General features: G+C 53.1%; 2 protein-coding genes and 2 long non-coding RNA genes across 5 annotated transcripts; 2 read left to right on the top strand and 2 right to left on the bottom strand.

The window, feature by feature from the left end:
- Positions 1 to 893: 893 nt before the first annotated feature.
- TPBGL (trophoblast glycoprotein like) lies at positions 894 to 3,013 on the bottom strand. Its single transcript, XM_027466130.3, has one exon. It carries the CDS (start codon positions 2,838 to 2,840, stop codon positions 1,767 to 1,769), a length of 1,074 nt encoding a protein of 357 aa, XP_027321931.3. The 5' UTR covers positions 2,841 to 3,013; the 3' UTR covers positions 894 to 1,766.
- Positions 2,839 to 5,825, top strand: LOC140001581 (uncharacterized). Its single transcript, XM_072033469.1, has 3 exons — positions 2,839 to 2,853; positions 3,117 to 3,684; positions 5,806 to 5,825. The coding sequence occupies exons 1-3, from the start codon at positions 2,839 to 2,841 to the stop codon at positions 5,823 to 5,825; spliced, it is 603 nt and encodes a 200-aa protein (XP_071889570.1).
- Positions 5,826 to 16,043: 10,218 nt separating this feature from the next.
- On the bottom strand, positions 16,044 to 18,883 carry LOC106019562 (uncharacterized). The gene is made up of 2 exons (XR_001194473.5): positions 18,643 to 18,883; positions 16,044 to 17,979 (listed from the first exon to the last, which is right to left on the bottom strand). It is a non-coding gene; the product is annotated as an uncharacterized lncRNA (long non-coding RNA).
- Positions 18,884 to 19,212: 329 nt separating this feature from the next.
- Positions 19,213 to 21,125, top strand: LOC113844827 (uncharacterized). Of its 2 annotated transcripts, XR_005263290.2 has the most exons (3): positions 19,219 to 19,378; positions 19,661 to 19,803; positions 20,020 to 21,125. It is a non-coding gene; the product is annotated as an uncharacterized lncRNA (long non-coding RNA). The 2 variants fall into 2 exon arrangements; XR_011806766.1 differs by lacking the exon at positions 19,661 to 19,803 and having other exon boundaries at positions 19,213 to 19,378.
- The last annotated feature ends 408 nt before the right edge of the window (positions 21,126 to 21,533 follow it).

The following is a 21,533-nucleotide window of genomic DNA, read 5'->3' on the forward strand; positions in this document are numbered from 1 at the left end:
GGGGTTTCTCCTCTCCGAATCTCCCCGGTAATTCATCGCGCGGGGTGGTGGGATGGTTTAACTCGCAGCCTTTTCCCCGGCTCGGCACGCACCCACCCTCTCTGCACCACCTCTCCTGTCCCTGCCGGCTCACCTGCCTCGGCACCGGGCTTGCAAAAGGGGGAAAATAAAAAGGGAGAAAATGCAAAGGGAGGAAACGCAAAGCACCCTGCGCCGGGTCCCGTCCTTCCCGGGGCTCTGGGCACGGAAAGAATTGCGCTGCCCCTTGGCAGAGAGCTGCTGGATGAACAGGAGCTGAGTGCACGCACACACACTGCACCCCCAGGGGGGGCAGAAAGCCCCCAAAACACCCCAGCTGCTTTTTTTTTCCTTATTTTTAAGCCCGACACCTGCAAAAACCCTGCAAAACCAGCAGTGCTGCCCGGCATCCCCAAGCAGCCGGCGATACGGGCACCGAGGGCGCACCGAGGATGTCCCCAGCCCTCCGAGGATGCTGAGCCTCCGGGCACGGCATTTTAAGGAGCCACTTTCCACGAGCTCCGGCTTCATTTGGAAACCCTGCGAGTCGCAGCCCCGCGCTGCTTCTCCCTGCAGCTCTAGGTGCTCATGAATTATGGAACAAATACTCCAGAGCGCAAAATCGCTTCGGAAAGCTGCTCTCCGGATGATTTACCAAGCCCCTGCCTCCCTAACCAAGGCTGGCTCCGTGCACAAACCCCACCAAAGCGCCCTGCCTCCCCCAGGCAGCCCAGGAGAAGAAGTTTGGGAGCGCCAGCAAAACTCAGTGCTTCCAGGGAGCCCGCGGCTGCTGCCTGCCTCTGGAGAACCAAGCGCAAAAACCAGCGGGTATCCGGGACCCCCTGCAAGAAGCTTGAGAGAGAACAGACGATACAAAGGATGCAGCTTTCGATATATTTGCTGTAGGATATAATAACAGGCACGGTTCTAAAGCAAACACGGGCAGGTGCGCTAGAGCCGGAGCTTTTGCTTCGCTCGTTTGAATTTACGAAGTGCTGAGGCAGCCTAGTCTAGGAGCTGGGTTAGGGTCCGAAATGAGCTGCCCCCGCGTGCCCCGGGGAACATGCACGCAGCCCGCGGAGGAGATTCCCACACGGCTGCATCGTTTTGTGCCTGGGAAGAGATGGAATTTGGTGCCAAAGAAAGGAAAAGCGGTCAATGGGCTCGGAAAAGCACGTTGTTACTCGGGGAGAGAAGCCGGCCCGTGCTTTTTCCTCCAGGTGCGGAGCGAGAAACAAAAAGGGGAAAGAAAAAAAAAAGAGCAACCAAGCGAAGTTTTGCCTTAGTCAAATACAAATCTAATAGGAAAGAGCTGTACATGGTCAAAGTCGAGTCCGGGCTCTGGGAACGTCCAGGACAGTTTCAGGTACGGCCCGCAGCTCCCCGGGATGTGCCCAAAACTCACGTGTGCGCTGCGAGTCCGACACGGGGACCGGCGTGGGGAGCGCCTCCAAATCCACGGGGCCACCACGGCTCTGTCCCGGCCCTCGCTTCGCCCACACGTGCACGGGGACGGGGGAGAGGATCTGTTCCAGTGGGATGGGATGGAGCAGGGCGCAGGATGAGCCAGTTTGGAGCCCTCCAAAGGGGGATGCTGCCCACTCGGACGCACCCCAACGCGGGCACGCGCAGCACCCCCAGGGGTGGCTCTGCCTCCGGAGCGGCGCCGCGGCACCGGGATGGGATCGAGGAGGATGCCGGGGATGGAGGCGTCGAGGGGCAGCGTTGGGCGGATTTTGGGGGTACTGTCAGAGGCCGGGGGTGCCGGCGGTGCTGGCACAGCGTGGATCGGCGTCCTGCTCGTAGCGGTAGTGGTAGCCCTCCATCTGGTCACGGCAAGCCTCCCGCAGGTTGTGCAGCCAGCGCTTGATGCCGCGGCGGTTCAGGTAGAGCACCATGAGGAAGACGATGCCGATGAGGGCCAGCACGATGCCGAAAAAGACGTAGGAGGCCGTCTCCAGCCTCCCGGCCTCTCCACCCTCCGAGGTCCCGCAGCCCAACCCTTCGGGCCGCAGGCGCAGCAGCGCGGTGCCGCGTAACGGAGGAGGCCCGGAGCAGCGCAGGCTTCGAGCGTCGAGCACGCGGGTGGCCGAGGAGCGTAGCCAAACCAGCAACGGGCGCAGGGCGCAATCGCAACGCAACGGGTTGGCTCCTAGGGACACCCGAAGCCCCCGCAAGCCCGGCGCCTCCAAGCTCCGCAGCTCGGCGGCCGCCAGCTGCTGCAGGGAGTTGTTGCGGAGGTCCAGCTCCTCCAAGCCGGCGGGCAGGAGGGCGAAGGGCAGCTCCTGCAGCCTGTTGCCCGCCAGCTCCAGGCGCCGCAGGCTGAGGTTGCGCAGCGCCAAGGCGAGCTGCTCCTCCAGCGGGGCGGCCAGCAGCGCCTGGTTGAGCTGCAGCGTGCGCAGCAGCGGGGCGCCGGAGAAAGCGCCCGGAGCCACCGAAATCAAAGGGTTTTGGCTCAGGTCGAGGGTCCTCAAGGCCGGCAGCCCCTGCAGGGCCATGTCCTCGATGGCCTGGATGTTGTCGTGGCGCAGGCGGAGCAGGCGGAGGTCGGGCAGCGGGCGGCTGGTGGTGAAGGCGGCTTTGCGCAGCACGCTCAGGTTGCTGCCGGCGATGCTCAGGTTGTGCACGGAGGCCGGCAGCTCCCTGGGCGGCTCGTCCAGCCGCTCGTAGCGGCACTGCACCAGCTCGGGGGTGGCCACGCAGTAGCAGGGGGACGGGCAGCCCCCGGGGGCGGCGGCGGGGGGCACGGCCAGGGGCAGCAAGGCGAGCCCCAGCCAGGGCAACCAGCGCCCGCCCGCCGCCCGCGCCTGCTTGCGGGCCATGCTCGGCACCCGGGCATGCAGGGGGGGATGTCGGGCAGGGCAGGGCCGGGGGGGGAGCCGAGCTGCCTCCCTTCCTGCCCCCCCGGGGCCGAGCAGGCTCCGCAGCTCGCTGCGCGCAGCCGGAGGCTCTGCTGGAAGCGCCGGGCGCGCCGCTGCCCAAATCGGGCTGGGGGCGGGAGGAGGAGGAGGAGGAGGAGGGGAGGAAGGAGAGGGGGAGGAGAGGAGGAGGAGGAGGAGGAGTGGGGGGAGGACGGGGGGGTTGCGGGCTGGGCGGAGGAGAGCGGCGGGCGGCTGCCGTCGGGGGTGCGGTGCTGCTGCTGCTGCCCGGTTCGGCTCGGCTCGGCTCAGCCCGGCTTGGTTGAGCCTGGCTCGGCTCAGCCCGGTTCCGTTCAGCCCGGCTCGGTTCAGCCCGGCTCGGTTCAGCCCGGTTCCGTTCAGCCCAGCTCGGTTCATCCCGGCTCGGTTCAGCCTGGCTCAGTTCAGCCCGGCTCGGTTAAGCCCGGCTTGGTTCCGCCCGGCTCGGTTCAACGTGTCTCGGCTCAGCCCGGCTCAGTTCAACCCGGTTCGGCTCAGCCCGGCTCGGTTCAGCTTTTCTCGGCTCAACCCGGCTCGGTTCAGCCCGGCTCGGTTCAGCCCGGCTTGGTTAAGCCCGGCTTGGTTCAACCCGGCTCGTTTCAACGTGTCTCGGCTCAGCCCAGCTCGGTTCATCCCGGCTCGGTTCAACCCGGTTCGGCTCAGCCCGGCTCGGTTCAGCTTTTCTCGGCTAAGCCCGGCTCGGTTCAGCCCGGCTCGGTTCAGCCCGGCTTGGTTAAGCCCGGCTTGGTTCAACCCGGCTCGTTTCAACGTGTCTCGGCTCAGCCCAGCTCGGTTCATCCCGGCTCGGTTCAACCCGGTTCGGCTCAGCCTGGCTCGGTTCAGCTTTTCTCGGCTAAGCCCGGCTCGGTTCAGCCCGGCTCGGCTCGGGGCTGCTCGGATCCCTCCCAGCCCGGGGATCGTCCCGGGGCTGTCCCGGTCCCTTCCCACCGCGGGCAGGGTTGGGGCTGTCCCGGTTTTCGCAGCCCAGGGAATTGCCGGGGGCTGTCCCGGCCCCCTCCAAGCCGGGGGGAGAGGTTCGGGGCCACCCCGGTCCCCTCCGTCCCGGGGGTGTCCCCAGGTCCCCGCAGCATCCCCGAGCTCCGCAGCCCGGAGAGCGGCGGCTGCCACCGGGCACTCAGAATAAAAAATCTGGCATCAGGCTCCGTTATCTCCTCCCGGCTTTTTATTTTATTTTATTTTATTTTATTTTATTTTATTTTATTTTATTTTATTTTATTTTATTTTATTTTATTTTATTTTATTTTATTTTAATTTATTTTATTTTAATTTATTTTATTTTTTATTTTTTTTTATATTTTATATTTTATTTTATTTTATTATTTATTTTATTTTATTATTTATTTTATTTTATTTTCCACCTTCCTTTTTGTATCAGCTGCTCTAACCAGAGCTCCTGCCTGCAAAGCCTGCCTCTGTCCTGCCAGGGCCGGGGGGCTGCTGTGGACGGGGAGGGGGGGATGCGAGCTCCTGGCCATGGGGCACGGCTCTGGGATCTACACCAATTTTTTGGGGTGCAGAGGCAGCCGAGCAGCCCAGGGATCAGGGTGTGGGTGCTGGACCCCTTGGGGTACCTACAAACCTCCAGGGACCTGAGTTGGGGTGCAATAATAACCCCCAGCCTGGGCAGATTTCCATTTTTCTTGGCTTTTCTGCTCTTTTTTTTGGCTTTTCTGCTCTTCCCTCCCCTGATCTCACACCCCACTTTTTAAAATCCTTTTTCCCCAAAGGATTTTTTTTTTTTTCCCCATCAGGATTCCATCTCCCTGAACGTCCCCAGGATTCTGCGGGGACCGGGTGCGCTTTGGATGCCGGTGTGAGCGGGTGCCTTGCGCCTGCTCCCGGCCACCCTACATCGGGCTGTCAGGAAGGACAAATCCCATATTTAAAATGACAGCGAACGACGGCAGCCAGAGAAAGCCAGGGAAGGGTGGCAGGGGAGGAATAGGTTCAGGAACACATCAAATTTTATGCCGTGAATTATTTAAGCACGAGGCTGTGTCTGCTCTGGCACCGAAGGACGGGGAGCCCGATATGTGCAGCCTGAATGTCCCAGCCCCAAACCAGCTCGGGACCCAGCTGCGGGTGTGGAATTCACCCTTTCCCCTCTTTCCTTTTGCAGCCGCTGTTCCCTGGCCTCCCTCCAGCTGGGCTGAAGCTTTCCCGAGGTGCAAAACCCAAAGCTGAGCCCCCAGCACCCCAAGGACACCCCCGTCTCTCTCCATCCCCCAAGGGATGGGGCGCTTTGGGGTGGATGATCGGTGCGCACCGTTGTGTCCTCTTTCACAGCATCCCCGTGTCCTTGCGATGAGATTTAGGTTGGGATTGCTACAATTTGCTCCCAATAAATCAATCTGGACCATCACATTTTCTTCCCAAGGCTTCCGAAGAGCACCGAAGGCTCGTGCCACCAGCACGTAGCCGCCGGCTCTGCGGCATTGCCTCCCCTTCCTCACTTCGATGATGCCCATGGTATTTTGGGGGCTGCATCCCAAGGATGTGGGTCCAGCCCTGGAACCCTCTGAGGCCCATTTTTTGCCACCACTGTTGCTTTTTTTGGCTTTTTAGCAAGGGCTGGAATAAAAGGGCAGCCAGGGCTTTGGCTCATGCTCACAGCATGTCCACAGGAGGTTTGGTGTCCCCCTCTTTCCCTGCCTGCTGCTGCTGCCAAACGAGGCCGAAGGCTCTCCTCCTCCTCCCCACACATCCCAACTCTAACTCTCCATGGGGTTTTCTTGCTTTTTCCTCGTGGTTTGTGGGCAGTGTTTTTGGGCTGAGGTTTCTATGACCTGAGGTGTCGTAGAAACACTTTCAGCGCTGGCCAGCCTTAAACGGGCGATCAGCAACAGACGTTGCCCCTTGTCTCTTACAGGGGAAGATCCAAAAGCATAAAAGGTGATTATTATTATTTTTTTTAATTAATAAAAAAAAATCATCTTATGGCCTTTGTGCCGCTCCTGGGCACATTTTCAAGTCTTGCTCCATGAGTGCAAAGAGGGAGTTTTTGCACGGGGAAAGGTGCAGAGGTTCATGCAGGGCTTTGGGGATGGAGACAGTCACGATAGCGGTGTGAGCTGGGACATTTTAATGCCGCTGAAATCCACCCCCGTGCCACTGGAATTGCTCCTTTCCCTGCAGAAGGCTCCTTAGAAAAATGCTGGAAAATGAGGGGTGTTGTGCTGTGACCTTTCCAGGTGAAGCCGCTGCTAACAACTCGTCTTTCACTTTGAAAAAACCCCTTCCACCTGTGTTTGCACAGGGCTGGCACTGAAATTAAAATTTTATTTCAGCTTTGGCTTCATCCTAGGTGACTTCCCTTCCTTTCTTGCTTGGATCACAAAAAAAAAAAACTTTTGTAAAATTCTGCTTTTAGCCCAGCTCGGGAGGCAGGAGAAGAACCCGGGGGAAGGTTTTGAGGTTTTGTGCTTTGCCCATGGCCAAGGGATGTCCCTGAGGAGCCTTCCCCTGGCTTGGTGGGTGCAGATAAGAAATGTGGAATAAAAGGCAGTGGGGATGGGGAGACAAAACATGCGGCCAGCACGTCCCGGTGGCTGAGTTCTGCTTATTTCTGCTGGCACGAGCTCATCCCAGGCACAGCAATGACCTGGGACCTCTTTGCATCACTGGCAGCACCCACATCCCTTGGCCACTGGGTTTAAAGATGTTTTTGGATGCGTTGTGCTAAGGGGTGCATATTTTAGGATGCAAATCAAAGATTTTGCACGATTTTTTTCTGACTTGCAGAGCCACTTGCAGGCAGGTGGGCTGGGGCAGTCGTGCGCAATCTGTTTGCAGATGGAGAGGTGCCAGGGGCAGAGGCATGGGAGCAACTTGGGACCTGCAAACTGCATGGAGCAGCTGGGTGCGAGCCCTGGGAGCACCACCGTGGCTTTTCATGCCAAATAAATGAAATCTTGGTCCTACCCATGATGTTTGATGCTTTGAAAGCAAGGCTGAAGCTTGGAAGGTGCCAGGAGCAGGCGCTTTGGGTACCCGCGGCCAAGCTTGGCTTTGGTGCCTGCCCTGCTCATCGCATGCACGCAGCAAACACTGCAGCGAGCCAGCAGCAAAAAAAAGGCACCTCTGGAAATGTCACAGAGCCCAGGAGGGAGAGGAGGCTCCTCCGGCTCGGGGAGAAAGCACCAGGGCTTTGGTACAAAGGCAACGGGTCAGCAGAGCCGGGGCTTTGTTTAACCGCGAGAGCCGAGGGAGGGGGGAACCTTTCCCCCAGATGTCTGCAAAGCACCGTGCGTGCTAGTAATGCTCTATAAATACATTAGCAATAAATAATGAATTACCTGCATGGGCATTAAAGTGTAAACAGGAGGTGAAGGGCTCTCTCCCATTACCGGTCCCCCGGGAACCCGCGCTGCCCTCTTTCCAACTCCCGTTTGATGCGATTCCGACTGCAGAGCCCTTAGTCACAGCAGCGACAATATCATAGATCAGTGGCTCCATCGTTAAGAAAAACAAGCCAAAAATAGTCCGGAGGGCACAGTCTTCCTCCCAACGGTGAGCTGGGTTTACTTGCGTCAGCGTTTTTCCCTGCTGACCCTCCCAAGGAGTCGGAGTCCTCTCCGTCGTGCCCTCCGTCGCAGGAGATGTGAGATTTGGGAGGTTTTATCCCCCTTGGGCACGGGGGCAGTGGGAATCTGTCACACGTCACCCACCCCACGGCTCCAGGGTGGCCCCAGCACTGTGGGGATGTGGCCCTACAGGGATGGGGTCGAATGGGGATGGTCCAAGAGATGGATGGGGTGGATGGGGCGAGCTGGGCACAGAGGGGACACCCACTTGTAGGGCTAAGAGGGAAGAGATGGTTTCATTATGGTGCTGCAGGGGATCATTCATGGAGAGAGGGGGACCCTATTACTGAGGTTACAGGATAATTGTGGGCTGGGGTTGATCAGAGCCCTCCAGACCGAGTCTGCACATCAGGGGCTTGCCCTGCACCAAAAGGAGCGGTGTGATCCTAAAGAAAAGCCAACGGGGCTCTGCTGGTGCTGGACACCCCCAGGACAGAGTGGAGACACCCAGGTGGGACATGGATGGGAGGATGGGGTTGTGTAGATGACAACTTGGTGATGGACACCAAGGGGATGGGAGATGCAAAGACGGATGTGTTCAGTGGGAACATGGGCATGTGGTGGGGTCTGGGTGGACCTTTTTGCCCTGAGGTGGTTGGGTGGTTGGACTGGATGGTCTTTGAAGGTCCTTTCCAACTGAACTCCTTTTCTTTTCTTTTCTTTTTTCTTTTCTTTTCTTTTCTTTTCTTTTCTTTTCTTTTCTTTTCTTTTCTTTTCTTTTCTTTTCTTTTCTTTTCTTTTCTTTTCTTTTCTTTTCTTTTCTTTTCTTTTCTTTTCTTTTCTTTTCTTTTCTTTTCTTTTCTTTTCTTTTCTTTTCTTTTCTTTTCTTTTCTTTTCTTTCCTTTCCTTTCCTTTCCTTTCCTTTCCTTTCCTTTCCTTTCCTTTCCTTTCCTTTCCTTTCCTTTCCTTTCCTTTCCTTTCCTTTCCTTTCCTTTCCTTTCCTTTCCTTTCCTTTCCTTTCCTTTCCTTTCCTTTCCTTTCCTTTCCTTTCCTTTCCTTTCCTTTCCTTTCCTTTCCTTTCCTTTCCTTTCCTTTCCTTTCCTTTCCTTTCCTTTCCTTTCCTTTCCTTTCCTTTCCTTTCCTTTCCTTTCCTTTCCTTTCCTTTCCTTTCCTTTCCTTTCCTTTCCTTTCCTTTCCTTTCCTTTCCTTTCCTTTCCTTTCCTTTCCTTTCCTTTCCTTTCCTTTCCTTTCCTTTCCTTTCCTTTCCTTTCCTTTCCTTTCCTTTCCTTTCCTTTCCTTTCCTTTCCTTTCCTTTCCTTTCCTTTCCTTTCCTTTCCTTTCCTTTCCTTTCCTTTCCTTTCCTTCTCTCCTCTGAGCCATGGAGCACCCTAATGGCTCCTGCTTGTGTGTTCAAGCTGCCCAAAACCAGGGATGGGAACCTCCTCGTGAATTTTCATGTTCACTCGATCTGCTGGAGCTCTTCCACCCGTCACCAAGCCCGTGCTGATCTGTATCACCAGGAAGGCCCATGTATAATAAAGTGGCACGGGCCATTAGCATATACACAAAATAGGTAACAAAAAGGGCGAGAAAAGCTGATTTCCCTTCCAGGTTTTAATATTTAAGTCAATTTTATTGGAGGTTGTCCACAGAGGAGAATTATCTGCCCGATGCCGTGGGATGGGTAATTAGGCAAAGGGCTCCGAGTGGCCTCGTGCCTCTCCTTGCTGCAGAAACACCCCCAGGGCCTGTTTATCTTTTTGCACCACTGCAGGAAAAAAAAATACATTATTTCATGCTTTTCAGGGTGTCCAATCCATTTCCAGAGTTGGGTTGGAAAGCGCGTTAATGACGTGGGCTGGAGGAGGGGGGTGAGCAGCATCCATAAAAAAAAAAAAAAAAGCCATAAATTTTCCTGAGCCTGGGACCGGGGGGCTGAAATTACCCATATCGGCGCCGACAATTAATAACAGAGACATGACAAATTACACTCTCGCCCATGGCAGCGTGCGGCACCTTGAGAATGTTTAATTAAAGCTTGGGTCTGCGGCTTCTGGGCATGGAGCTGGGGAGTCCTGGTTTTGATGTCCGATAGCAGGGGGAAACTTGGAGCTCCTCCTGTGCATGTGGTGAGGGCAGGGGGAGGGATGGGGATCCTTGGGGATGGGGCTGGCAGCTTGGGACAGTGCTATGGGGACATCTGCTTGGTGCCATCTGCTCCTGGGGGCTTTCCTCTCCATCTCTGTAGGCTGGGGGGTGGTGTGGAGGAGGCTGCCCATGCTGTGGTGGTGGTGGTGATGGTGATGGTGATGGTGTTGGTGGTGGTAAAGGTGATGGTGTTGGTGGTGCTGGTGATGGTGCTGCTGGTGCTGCTGGTGGTGGTGGTTTTGATGGTGGTGGTGGTGATGATGGTGGTGGTGATGGCAGTGATGATGGTGCTGGTGATGTTCATGGTGGTGATGGCGGTGGTGATGGTGGTGGTGTTAGTGGTGGTGGTGGTGTTGCTGGTGGTGGTGATGATGATGGTGATGATGGTGGTGGTGGTGATGGTGATGATGGTTGTGGTGATATTCGTGGTGGTGATGGTGATGATGGTGATGGTGGTGGTAATGGTGATGGTGTTGGTGTTGGCAATGGTATTGATGGTAGTGGTGGTAATGATGATGGTGATGGTGGTGGTGATGGTGGTGATGGTGGTGGTGATGGTGGTGATGGTGGTGGTGGTGGTGATGGTGATGGTGGTTGTGGTGATATTTGTGGTGGTGATGGTGATGGTGTTGGTGTTGGCGATGGTACTGATGGTATTGGTGGTGATGATGATGGTGGTGGTGATGGTGGTGGTGCTAGTGGTGGTGGTGTTGCTGATGGTGGTGGTGGTGGTGCTGGTGGTGGTGACAGTGGTTGTGGTGATGGTGATGATGGTGGTGGTGATATTCGTGGTGGTGGTGGTGATGATGATGGTGATGATGGTGGTGGTGGTAATGGTGATGGTGGTGGTGTTGGCGATGGTAGTGATGGTAGTGGTGGTGAAGATGATGGTGATGGTGGTGGTGATGGTGGTGATGGTGATGGTGATAGTGGGGATGGTGATGATGGACAGGCACATCAGAAGCAGAGAGGCATTGAAATCAGCACTCAGCACTGGGTGCAGATGGGCAGGAAGCTGTTGCAAATCCATTTCCTTCCTGCTGTGAGAAATTAAAAAACAAAATGGGGAGGACAGAGAGAGGTGGGGACACAGGGAGGTCCCCATCCCTGTCTGAACCTCTTCTGTTGTGCCATGGGGCTGGGGATCAGCACGGGTGGGGATGGAGATGTGTAGTCCCAGCTGGGCTTCCCCAGAGTGCTTGGTGGTGGGCATCCAAATTTGGTGTCCCTGTCCACAATGGAGAGGGAGCACAAGACCTGAGTGTCCTGCGGTCCCCAGAGACCCTAAGGGATAGCTGAGAAGTTGGGCCGTGATTTTTTCCTCTTCTCCTGTGCACAACAGGATTTTGGGGCTATTTGAGGCTGCTTTGAATTTGGGATGAATAATAGCTATATAGTGGCTCGCCTGCGATGAACCCGAGCTCCGCAGAAAACGTTTATGGTGAATTCTTCCTGGGGGAGATTCGGTGGTGATTTCTGAGCAAGAAGGGACAACGGAGCCAACTGTGTGCTTGGAAACTCCTGCCTCCAGCCTCCGAACGAGGTGCTCGGGGGAAAAGCGGGATTATAAATAACTCGCCCTGGGGAACCTTCCCCCTTCCTTTCCGTGGCACGTTCATAAACAGTTTGCTTTGGGAAGCGCTGCTGCATTAGTGAGAGCTGTAAAACATCGAGGGCTTTGGCTGGGCACTGCGGACTGAAAGCCCAGCAAAAAAAAAAAAAAAAAAAAAAAAAGGGAGAAAAACGAATCCCGTTTCCTTTTACGAACCGCAGGGATCTGCCAGCTTGAAATGCGTCCTAGGGGACTCACAGAACAAAGCCAACAAGGACAGACCTGCCCCTGCCTCCCACCCAGGGAAAAAGGGTGAAGGCAATGTCAGAAGGGGATCAAGGTGTTTTGGGGATGCTTTCCAGGAGCTTCTCCCCATGGACCACTCGGGATAAAGGTGCAGTGTGCGGGTGGAAAAAGGAGGTGTTGCACTTGCATGGTCATGGGCAGGGGTCAGCCCAGCAATGCAAACTCTCTGGGGGGATCAATCCTGCCCCAGAGGGGTGCTTGGTGGTCTGGGGGGGTCACCAAGTGGTTGCACAGAGCTCTGGGTGGGCGACCTGCCTCGGCAGCCCAGCATGGGAAGGTCTCGTGGAGCCACGCTTACATCTATCCATCCCCGGTACCTTCTCCAAGGCACCTTCGAGTCCTTCCTTGACATTTCTGCACTGTCCTTGGCCAAAAACTTTAGGATTTATCCCGGGCTGCACTGAGAAATCCCATTTGTGAGGTCTAGGGGTGAGCAGGGTGTCAGGAGGTTGTGTTGGATGGAGCCTGGTGCACCCCTGACTGTGCCAAAGAGAGGATGGACACACGGAGAGCCGAGGGCCCTGGGTTTGGCCACCAAAACCAGGTCCCCCCCGGCACTGATCCATCCTCCTGCTGGGCTGGGAAGGTGTTTGCAGGGAGGGATGGCTGTCAAAAGCCAGGGAGTGACTCAGCAGCGGGATATTTCCCGCAGGAGCATCTCCAGCACCATGAATCAAAGCCACAAACAACCCACAAAGCAGCCTCCCCCCCCAAAGAGCTTCCCCTGCCAGGGCTGGGGCAGCCCCTGGGCTGGTTCCCCCCAGCGTGAGCAGGAGATGGGGAGGCTGTGGGGGGCACGGGGAGCAAGCAGCCCCCAGCTTTTTGGGGGCATCTGGGGTGGGGGCACAGGGAAATCACCCCCCAGGATGCGATGCCTGAGCGAAACACTGCAGCCAGAAGGTTTTTTTTTTTTTGCAGGAGAAAATGCAGACGAGGGTGGCAATCACATCTGGCAAACGATCCCTCTGTTATTGCTGTTTTATTTTTGTTTAATGGTTGGCGTATAAAAAAAAAAACAAAAACACCCAAGCTTCATCAAGGTTGCGGCGAAACCTTCCGACAATTAGAGCAAGGGCTGCTCTCAGGCTGCTGCGTGGGGGGGAGCCCCCAAATTCTGACTTAAAAAATATTTTTTCTGGGTCACGTCCCCAAGGGGGGCTCTGCCCATGGCGTGGGAGATGTCATCTCCACGGGGTCCCCGTATCGGAGGGCAGATAACTCTCAGCATCCCTTAAATACTTTATAATAGAGGTCCAAAAAAGTCCTGCTGCGCAATGTTGGAGATGAGCAAGGCTGATGCGATCGCATCCAGAGTTATTATTATCTTGGTGATGCACCAAGGGCATGGGACTGGCTGGCTCGGGAGCAGAGCCAGGTCTGGTTTCCAGGATCTGGCCTCATTTGGGGGCTGCATGGGGGGGAATAAGGGAGGGGAAGGTCCCCGTGCCAACCCTGGTGAGGAAAGGTGCTCCTTGGTATCTCCTCCATGGGATGTTGGGGGTGGAAGGAATGGGGATGGAAGGATTTGGGAAATGGGTATTTCCACGAGAAGGATCTGCCCACCCCTCCGTGACAATAATTTCTCCATCCACCCACCCTCCGAAGGTTTTTCTTCATCAGGGCTCAAGGTACTCCCCAAAACAGCAACCTCCATCATCTCAAGGCTCCAACCCCCTCCAGCGCTGCCCATCGTGGTCCTCGGGGATCCAAACCATCCCCATGGGACCTCGCCGTGGTCCCCAGGGCTGGAAGGAGCCGCTTGGTGCTGAGCAAGTCTCACGGGGAGCTGGGGGGTCGTCTCCCAGCGATGGTCCCACCGTGGTGGTCGCTTTTTGCTGGTCTGGAGCCTGCAAAGGATGAGGAGAAAACAGATGGCTCCTAATTGGCAGGCCCAGCTTACTTCCTGCTCCCCAGATCAACCATTAAATTAAGGGCTTAAATTTAACCTGGTGCGAGTTAGGAGGCTGCAAGAAATTATTTCAAAGCCTGGATCAGGGCTCTGTTTTCTGGAAACTCCACAGGCTGTGACACCCAAAATTTTGGGGGAAGAGCAGGAGGTTTTGGGTTTGGGTCATGCAGACCTGTGAGGACCTGCAATAGGACCACAAATAATTTTGTGGTTGCTTTGGGAAACCTGCGAGAACCCAACTATCCTAATCCACAGAGCTTCTGCAACCTCTACCCTAAATAAATAATAAAATTAATAAAATAAATAAATAAATAAAGGCAGCATTTCACTGAAAAACACCAATTCTTCCCCAAAGTCTGTAGGAAGACCAGTTTGGTTGTTTGTCCAAGAAGAGCCAGCGTGTTTGCAACATGGGCAAAGGGATTGCTGAAGCTTCTCCCTTTTGTCTCAGCTTGTGCAAGAAGGGAAAATACCCGTTCTTCTACAAAAATAAAATATAAATTAAAATAATAAAATGAAATAAAATAAAATAAAATAAAATAAAATAAAATAAAATAAAATAAAATAAAATCCCCATCCTTCCTCCCCTCTTGCTCCCATGTGGGTTTTTCCCCAGGGCAGAGTGGAGCTTGATCGTTGTTTTATTATTTTATTTTATTTTATTTTATTTTATTTTATTTTATTTTATTTTATTTTATTTTATTTTATTTTATTTTATTTTATTTTATTTTATTTTATTTTATTTTATTATTTAATTTAATTTAATTTAATTTTATTTTATTTTATTTTTTAATCTACACACCAAATAGCAGGGACTTGTCTGTGCATTTAGCCTGTCTCCTACCCATCTGGTGGCCCAGCACCAAGCCCATTTTTCTGTGCATCTCCTGGTGTTGGGGCCACCAGCTCGGGACAATGACCTGCAGTAAAAACCTGCTCCCCATAACACAAATCAATGAATTTTAGAGACCCCAAGGTTTGGTCCTCCAGCAGCACCAGGGGCAGCCATGGCAGAGCTGAGGTCCCTTTAGCTGCAGGTTTTTGGGAGGATGCTGGTTATCAGTTTGTAGTACTGAGCCTATTATATCCCTGCACTAATTACCCATACTATGATATAATGGGATTTTCCACCTGTCCATACCCTTCTTTCTTTCCTCTTCCCCATTTATTTTTTCTTTTCTATATTCGATATCTGCAATCTAATTTTTTTTGAAAAAAAATTTGCCTGAATCGGGGAATTTTCCATAGCACAAGCAAATAGAGACCACAGAAAATCCATTTGCATTTGGTCCTTGGATGGAAACTGCAGGAAAGCGGTGAGTAAATCTGAGAAGGAAAAAGATGGAAAATTTTTAATTTAAAATCTTAAATTAAAGATTTTTTAATTTAAAAGAAAAGGCTGTCACAAAGAGGCCTGACAAGGAGTTAATCTGTTCAGAGAGAAAATCTGCAAGTGGGAGCTTCTGCAAAAAAATTGGGTTCAGAGCTGCAGGAAGGCAAAGCCCAGCTTCTCCCTCACCTAAAAAACATTTTAAGCTCTACAAGGTGCCTCTGCACATCTTCCTTGGATCCAAGCAAGGTGGAAATGATCCTCGTTATGTGGCCAAGCAGGTTCTCTGACTCTCTGCCTCTCGCTTGGGATGCTCCCAGGAGCCACATCTCCCATGGATTTATCAAAATTTTATTTTCGAGATAAACTCCCCAAAAAGTTACTAAACCACTGCTCAGATTCTCACCTCATGTGGGTTTTAATGGTCATTGAGGGCTGGTCCAGTGTTACACCGGACATAAAACTTAAACTTATTGGGAGAATTGGGGAAAAACGAGAGGATTTGGTTGGGTTTGCAGGTTGGGAATCCAGCTGGGTCGTCGCGATGGGGTGGCAGGGAGCTGTGCTGGAGCAACACAGCACAATTTTGGGAGGGGTGAGGGTCTCATTGGGTCTGGAACGGCAAACACAGAGGTGTTTTTGCAGGCAGGGAGGTGTCACGGTGTCACCTTTTATCCCCAGCCTATTTCCCATGCTGATCCACGGATGCTCCGCTCCAGGGAAGGAGTTGATATATCTCTGCGCGTTGCCCAAGAGAGGTGATAACGCTCCACACGTGGGTCCTGCAGCCCCAATAATTTCCTGGCAATCTAGAAAAGTATTGATTGTGTCAAGCGGCGCACCCATGCTTCATCCCGGAGTGAAAAATTCGGTCCTGCCATGCAGTAAATTCAGCAAAGCATCCACAATTAATGCGCAGTTCCTGGCCGTGCCTCTCGGATAGCCTGCCACGGGCTGATTGATAACAGGAATTTTGCTAACTGCCTTAAGAGCAAATTAAGGAGCAAGTTAAAATATTTGTGCTGCGGGCACTGAAAAACAACCTCAAGGAGTAAGCTTTAAGGTCGCATTAATCTAGACGGGTCTCTCAGCCGTCCCTGCAGGATCTCCCTCTCCTTCCACCCCTCCCGTCAGCCCCACCGAAAACCAACAACATCCGTGGGCACGTGCAAGGGCGGACACAGGGCTCGTTTCTCACCCCCCTGGTGAGAAATTGTTAAATTTGGGTTCAGTTTATGCAGGTGGGAGGAGAGCAGAGGTGCTGCAGCTCCCTGCAGGCCAGCAGGGACCAGCACCCACCTCACTCCCCTCACTGCTTCTCATACCGGTGCCCTGTAAAATTAAACGGTGTTGAGCTTCACCTCGGAAGGGGAAAAGCAATTTCAGGCCGGCTGAAGCCGATGGGAGCTCAGCACCAGTGCTTGATAAGCACCCAAGCCCAATTTCCCTCCTCGGTGCAGCCGACACAAAGAGCTCGAGGGACTCGGATCTTAATTTTTATATTTTTCAAAGGCTTTGTTGCTGGATGGGGACGCCGACAGAAGCTGTGTAACCCCGGCGCAGTTAGATGTCTCTGCAGGAAATGCAGAAAAGGTTGTTTAAAGAGCAGAGGAGCGCTGAGAAGCCTGATAGCATTGCAGAGGAGGCACAGGCGAGGGCTGCGAGAGCCCATTGAAAACCAAAGTGCCATTAAGGTCTGAATAAGCAACAGAGGGGAAATGAAAAAGGCCTCAAAGAGGGACGAGGAAGGAGGCAGCAATTCACCGTAGGGAACCCCTTGCAGAAAGGATGCCCTGGTGCCATGGGGGGAGGTTGTGCACGTCCCAGCCTGGAATTTCTGCTTGATTTCGAGCTCCATTTCTGTGCTCCAGACTGCACGTGAAGTGGTACCCAGCTGTTCCAGCACCCCCTTAATGCCAAATTTCCTTTGGGTGCACCCATGAGTAGGCACAAAGTGTAATTCTAGTCCTGACTCCTCCACCAGTTTGGAGCAAAATCGTTGGCAAGCCACCCTGAGCCAAGAATTGAATGAGCTCAAGGGATGGATGTAAAACAAATATTCAGACACAGAGGGAAGGTAGTTGCAAATAAAGCTCTGCTTGGAGGCTCAGGAGGTACAATTTCCATTCCCAGCTCTGTCAGTGGGCTGGTCAGAGTCTGGACCCAGTTCCTAACCTCTAAAATGGGAATAATTCTGCTGTCATTTCTCAGCTGTCTTGCATAGCCTGGAATAGTCCTTGGGGTTGGTGTCGTATGAGAGCCTCATTCATCGTGTTCCCTACAGCATGCGCAGTGCAAGAGGAGCACCAGGAGGACACAGCTGCATTCGAGAGATACCCAAGGGTCACCTTTTGTGCTGAGATCCCTGTATAAAAGTACAGCACTGCGAATTTTGTGGCATTGAGTTAGGCTTGGTTGTGGTCCATCTCCTGCTGTCTTTGGCTGAATTATCCCCATCCATCCCACCCCTGCTTTGTGCTGGCCACCTCCTCGGTGATTGCTGCTCTTTGTGAGGACTCTGACAACAGACAATGAGGGTGAGGAGAGGGTTTGTGGACCGAAGGAGAGGCGCAAAGTGTGGTGGTGATGGGTCTCAGGGGAGGAGAGCCAGAAGTGCCACGGGTGATGGATGGATGCGATGCCAGGGGCACGCCTGGATGTGCACGAGGCAGGAATAACGAAGGGGAGGAAGAAGCAGATAAGTGGATTGCAAGGATTTACAGCTCCTGCACAAGGACGGGGGGCAAACTCTTTGGGACCACAAGGGAAAAGGCAGGGATGATTCCACTTGGGTTCGTGGCTGCGTTGTGGGAAGGTGACCCAGCTGCCAGGCACGGCAGGGTTAAACAAATTCCCTTCCTGCTCGCTGGCTGCTGACACAGAAATGTGATTTACGCCGGGGAAAGCCATATTTTTACAGCCTTACATAACGCCGTGACACGCTGGACCTTCAGTATTCCCCTGGCAAAACGCTGGGTGAATGCCACTGCTGCTAAAATCGAACGACCTCTCCGGAAAGCAAGGGGCGGTCGTATAGCTGTCACTTGGAGCAAGATTTAAGGGGCTTCACCCAGGCAGCAGAAAACCTAACGCAGACCACAACGTATTGAAAAAAGAAATGTCCCGTGTCCCCAGGAATGCCCGGTGCCGCCGGCTGAGCGCTGCGAGCCCCTGCAGGCTGTGGCTGGAGAAGAGCAGCAGGGCTGCGTGGCCACGGTCTGCTGCTCTACAGACAACGTGGTGCAGCAAGGAACAGCTGAGAAGAGTGCTTCAACCTGGAAAAAAAAAAAGAATAAAATTGATAAATGCCTCGTGTGCATGTGGAGAGATTCAGAGCGTGCCCCCGGTCCTAGGGAAGTTATTTGTAAGCAGCCTTGAGCTGCTCAATGAATTTCCCTACATTATCTGTCAGGGAAGTGCAGGGGAGCTGGCTGCAGCTTTGTCATCTTTGCTTGTGACATGGGATTATTGCCAAATTATTTCTTGTTCTGTTGATGGCTCTGTCAGAGCTTTGCAAATGATGGCAAGGTTGGAAGATGCTCTCAGCGAACCCTGGTTCCTCCCTGGTTAATTGCCAGGAGGGGGATACAGAAGGGCCAGCCACGGAGCAGAGGGGATTGCTGATTATGGACCTGAGCAAAAAACACAGCAATCATTATTATTTTTTTATTTCTGTGCAGTTTCATTCCTGAGACCGATGCACTGGGGGCTGTTTAAGGATTTTGGGCAGGATGCAAAGATTAACAGGGCAGCAAAACAGAAGGAGGCTTGAAAGTGTCTTTGGCATGGATCTGCCCATCTCCATCGCTTGGAAGTGCTCACGTACACAGTCCCCAAATAATTTGTCGCAAGACTTCGACCTCTCCTCCAAGCAAAAGGCTGATGGGACCCCTTGCCGTGAGCTGTGCTGTTTTTGGGGAGGAACAAGGGATGCTCACCACGGTCTGAGCTCGCACCTCTTTGCAGGAGCCTCGTCCCCTTGGTTCTGCTCTGCTCGAGTCCGCAGCCGTCATTAATCACACCCCGACCAGCTGCCGGAGGGGTGGTTTTAAATCTCCCCAGATGGCTCTGCAGAAAGTTCATTAAACATGAACACTTGCCATCCTGAGAGGGAATTAAATGAGAGTTAACACCTCTTAATGAGGGACTTAAATGCTGGGTAATAGAAATAACAGCTGAACACCATGTACCTCGACGCATGGATGGGGCACAGGGGAGTCCCCAGCAATCCTATTTTTTTCTGGCAGGTGCCCTGATGGGGAGCGACCCAGAAATGTCCAAAAATCACTAAAGATCTGCCCAGGGATGCCCTTCTGGGGTTAAATACAAATCTCAGAGAGGAAGATGCTGGGCTTTGGAGGAGCTGTGGGTGAGTATTTTCACAGCTAAAGGTGGAAATCCAGGCTAAATCCCCCCAAAACAACTTTTGCACCTCTACCCTGAGCTCAGCCTCTGAAGGGGACTCTCTGTGAGCAGGTGGCTCGGCTAATCAGTTAATTGGCTTTGCATATTGCAAAAGGGCCCCTTGAAATTAAAACCTCTCTGGATAAAACCTCAGGGACCTGTGCTTGGGTCTGGGTGGGATCAGCCCTTCCCCTGCTCTGCAGCAGCACAGGCACGTGAGCAATGCTGAAAGATGGCATGAAAAAAGCAATGAAAAGGAGCTTTAAAATGGTAATGTCTTATTTTTTTTTTTTTCTGGTGCCTATAAATCCGGGGGCTGATAAATATTTGCATTCTCCCCTGATAAAAGCTAGTGCATTAGAACTGTAAATGGGAAGTGGGTCTGCTTTGTGGTGAAGTATAGATCTCGAACAAATTCTAATCACCTGCTCAGGAGTAGACACGGGGGAGTGGGGAATTGATAGATAAAGCATCAGCTATTAAAAGAAACACCGCGCAGCTCCTCCGGGCTGGATAAATCAAGGAGCCCTTTATATTCACGTTCACGTGCAGCTCAGGAAGGCAAATTGATGAGGACTTGAGGTGTACTCTTGTGTCAGATTAAACCGTGATTTATGGCCAGGAAGATTGCATTTCAATGTACCTGCTGTGGAAAGTTCTCGTCGCCGTTTCTGGCTGTGCTTCTCCCCTAGCAGGTAGGCGAGAAAGTCCTAGCAAAGCCAAAGAGCCAAGTGCATGTTTCAGCTGGACACGTAGGGGTTAAAAGCTCTGGGGCTGGATGGGGGGGTTCTGTCCTGGGTAGAAAGGTCAGGATTTGGGGTGGCTGCTTGTAAAAATTGAAAATAAAGCAAATTTCAACCTGGCGTTCACCATTGATCTGTTCCTGGTGTTGTTTCTCGTTTCATTTCAAGGTTTATTTTGAGTCCTTCAGCTGCAGGAAGCCCAGAGCAGGGCCTCTTCTTTGCTCTGCTGCAGACCATCACCTGAATTAAAAAAAAAAAATAATTAAAAAAAAATAATTAAAAAAAACTCTTGCAATTCTGAAACAGGAGGGAGAGGAGAAAATGGCACATCGTTGATTGGGCTAGGGAAAGACAAAAAGAAGAAGAGGTGGCTTGGATATTTTGTGGAGCAGGGACTCTTTTTGCCCTTGTGAAATTCTGGGGAAGATCTTGTACATCCAGAGGCCTCCCAGGAGCTGATAGTGGTGGTGGCACAAGGGGAGCAAGGAGATGGGGGTCACCATCCTCCATCTACGCTTTGCTTTGCACATCTTGGTGAAGGCAGCATCCTTCCTGGTGCTGCATCCCACTCTGCCTCCTCCAGGCTGGACATCCCTTGGTCCTCTGCTGACCAGTCCCACCAGTTCGCTTTGCACTTCCCAGTGAGAACTGTGTCTGGATGAGGCCAAATTTCCTTCCCACGCCTCATCCTGAGGCTCCCACCATCATCCAGACCTGGGGACGCTGCTGACAAAGGAAGAGGTCGCTGAAGCATCCAACCCACATTTGGTCCTTGGAAGTAACCCTGCATTGTTCCTGGTGCTGAGCAAGCCTGGCGTGCTCTGAGGCAGCACGAGGGGATCTCTTCAGGAGCTATTTAGAGTTATTGAGAACCTGGAGAGGAAATCCTCGTTATCTGTAAAGGCTGGTGGGCATGGTGGCAGCATCCATACAGATGGGAGCCACCAGCCCCAAATAAAGCCAGCACATCCCTTCGTGTGCTCCCAGTACCCCTCAGTCTTCTTCTGTGGGATAAACTGGTTTGGGATGGGTGGGAGCAGCCCCACGATGGGAACACGGCCAGGTAATGCCACCCACGGCAGCAGCCTTGCTCAGGAATTAGGAGCTGCTGATGGAGAGCTCTAATTTCCACCTCCATCGGTGTGCAAATAGCTATCCACAAGGGGAGCTGGCTCAGGGAGGGACATTGAATACTTCACCTGAAAGGGGCAGTGCCAGCTCCTGGGTTCAGTGAAGTATTTGAAGGTGGAAGAAAAAACCCCACTGTGGTTCCTCCAACACCAGGGAGAGAAATAAACTCACAGCCTTGCCAGGAGGTGATGGAAAGCAGAAATAACTTTCCTCCCAGCTCACAGGAGCTTGGTTTGGTCTTCCCTCTGCTTGTCTCCTCCGAGGGAAACCCACAGAGGTCCCCTCTGATGGCTGGGGCTGCAGCATCCTGCTTTTGGCACCACCATCAGCGGGCAAGGGGGCAGGCATCCTGGTGGAAATATCCACAAATATCCACAATATCCACAAATAAGTGAGGCTGGGATAAAGTAGGGCCAGCTGCCAGCTTGCTCAGGACCTTGTCCTGCCCAGGTCTGAACGTCTCCAGGGATGGGGTGGCCACAAGCCTGGACTCCTGCTTGCCCAGAAGGCAATTTCATGGGTACATCCAGGATATAGAGCTCCCTTTTTAT

This window comes from Anas platyrhynchos, chromosome 1, assembly GCF_047663525.1.
Source record: "Anas platyrhynchos isolate ZD024472 breed Pekin duck chromosome 1, IASCAAS_PekinDuck_T2T, whole genome shotgun sequence".
NCBI lineage: Eukaryota > Metazoa > Chordata > Aves > Anseriformes > Anatidae > Anas > Anas platyrhynchos.

What these genes read in the sequence shown, in the direction of transcription:
- LOC140001581 (XM_072033469.1), top strand. An exon ending in TCAACCCGGCTCGTTTCAAC is followed by an intron (nt 3,685 to 5,805) that starts GTGTCTCGGCTC and finishes TGTCTCTTACAG; the next exon opens with GGGAAGATCCAAAAGCATAA.
- TPBGL (XM_027466130.3), bottom strand. Translation starts at nt 2,840, where the DNA reads ATGGCCCGCAAGCAGGCGCGGGCGGCGGGCGGGCGCTGGTTGCCCTGG.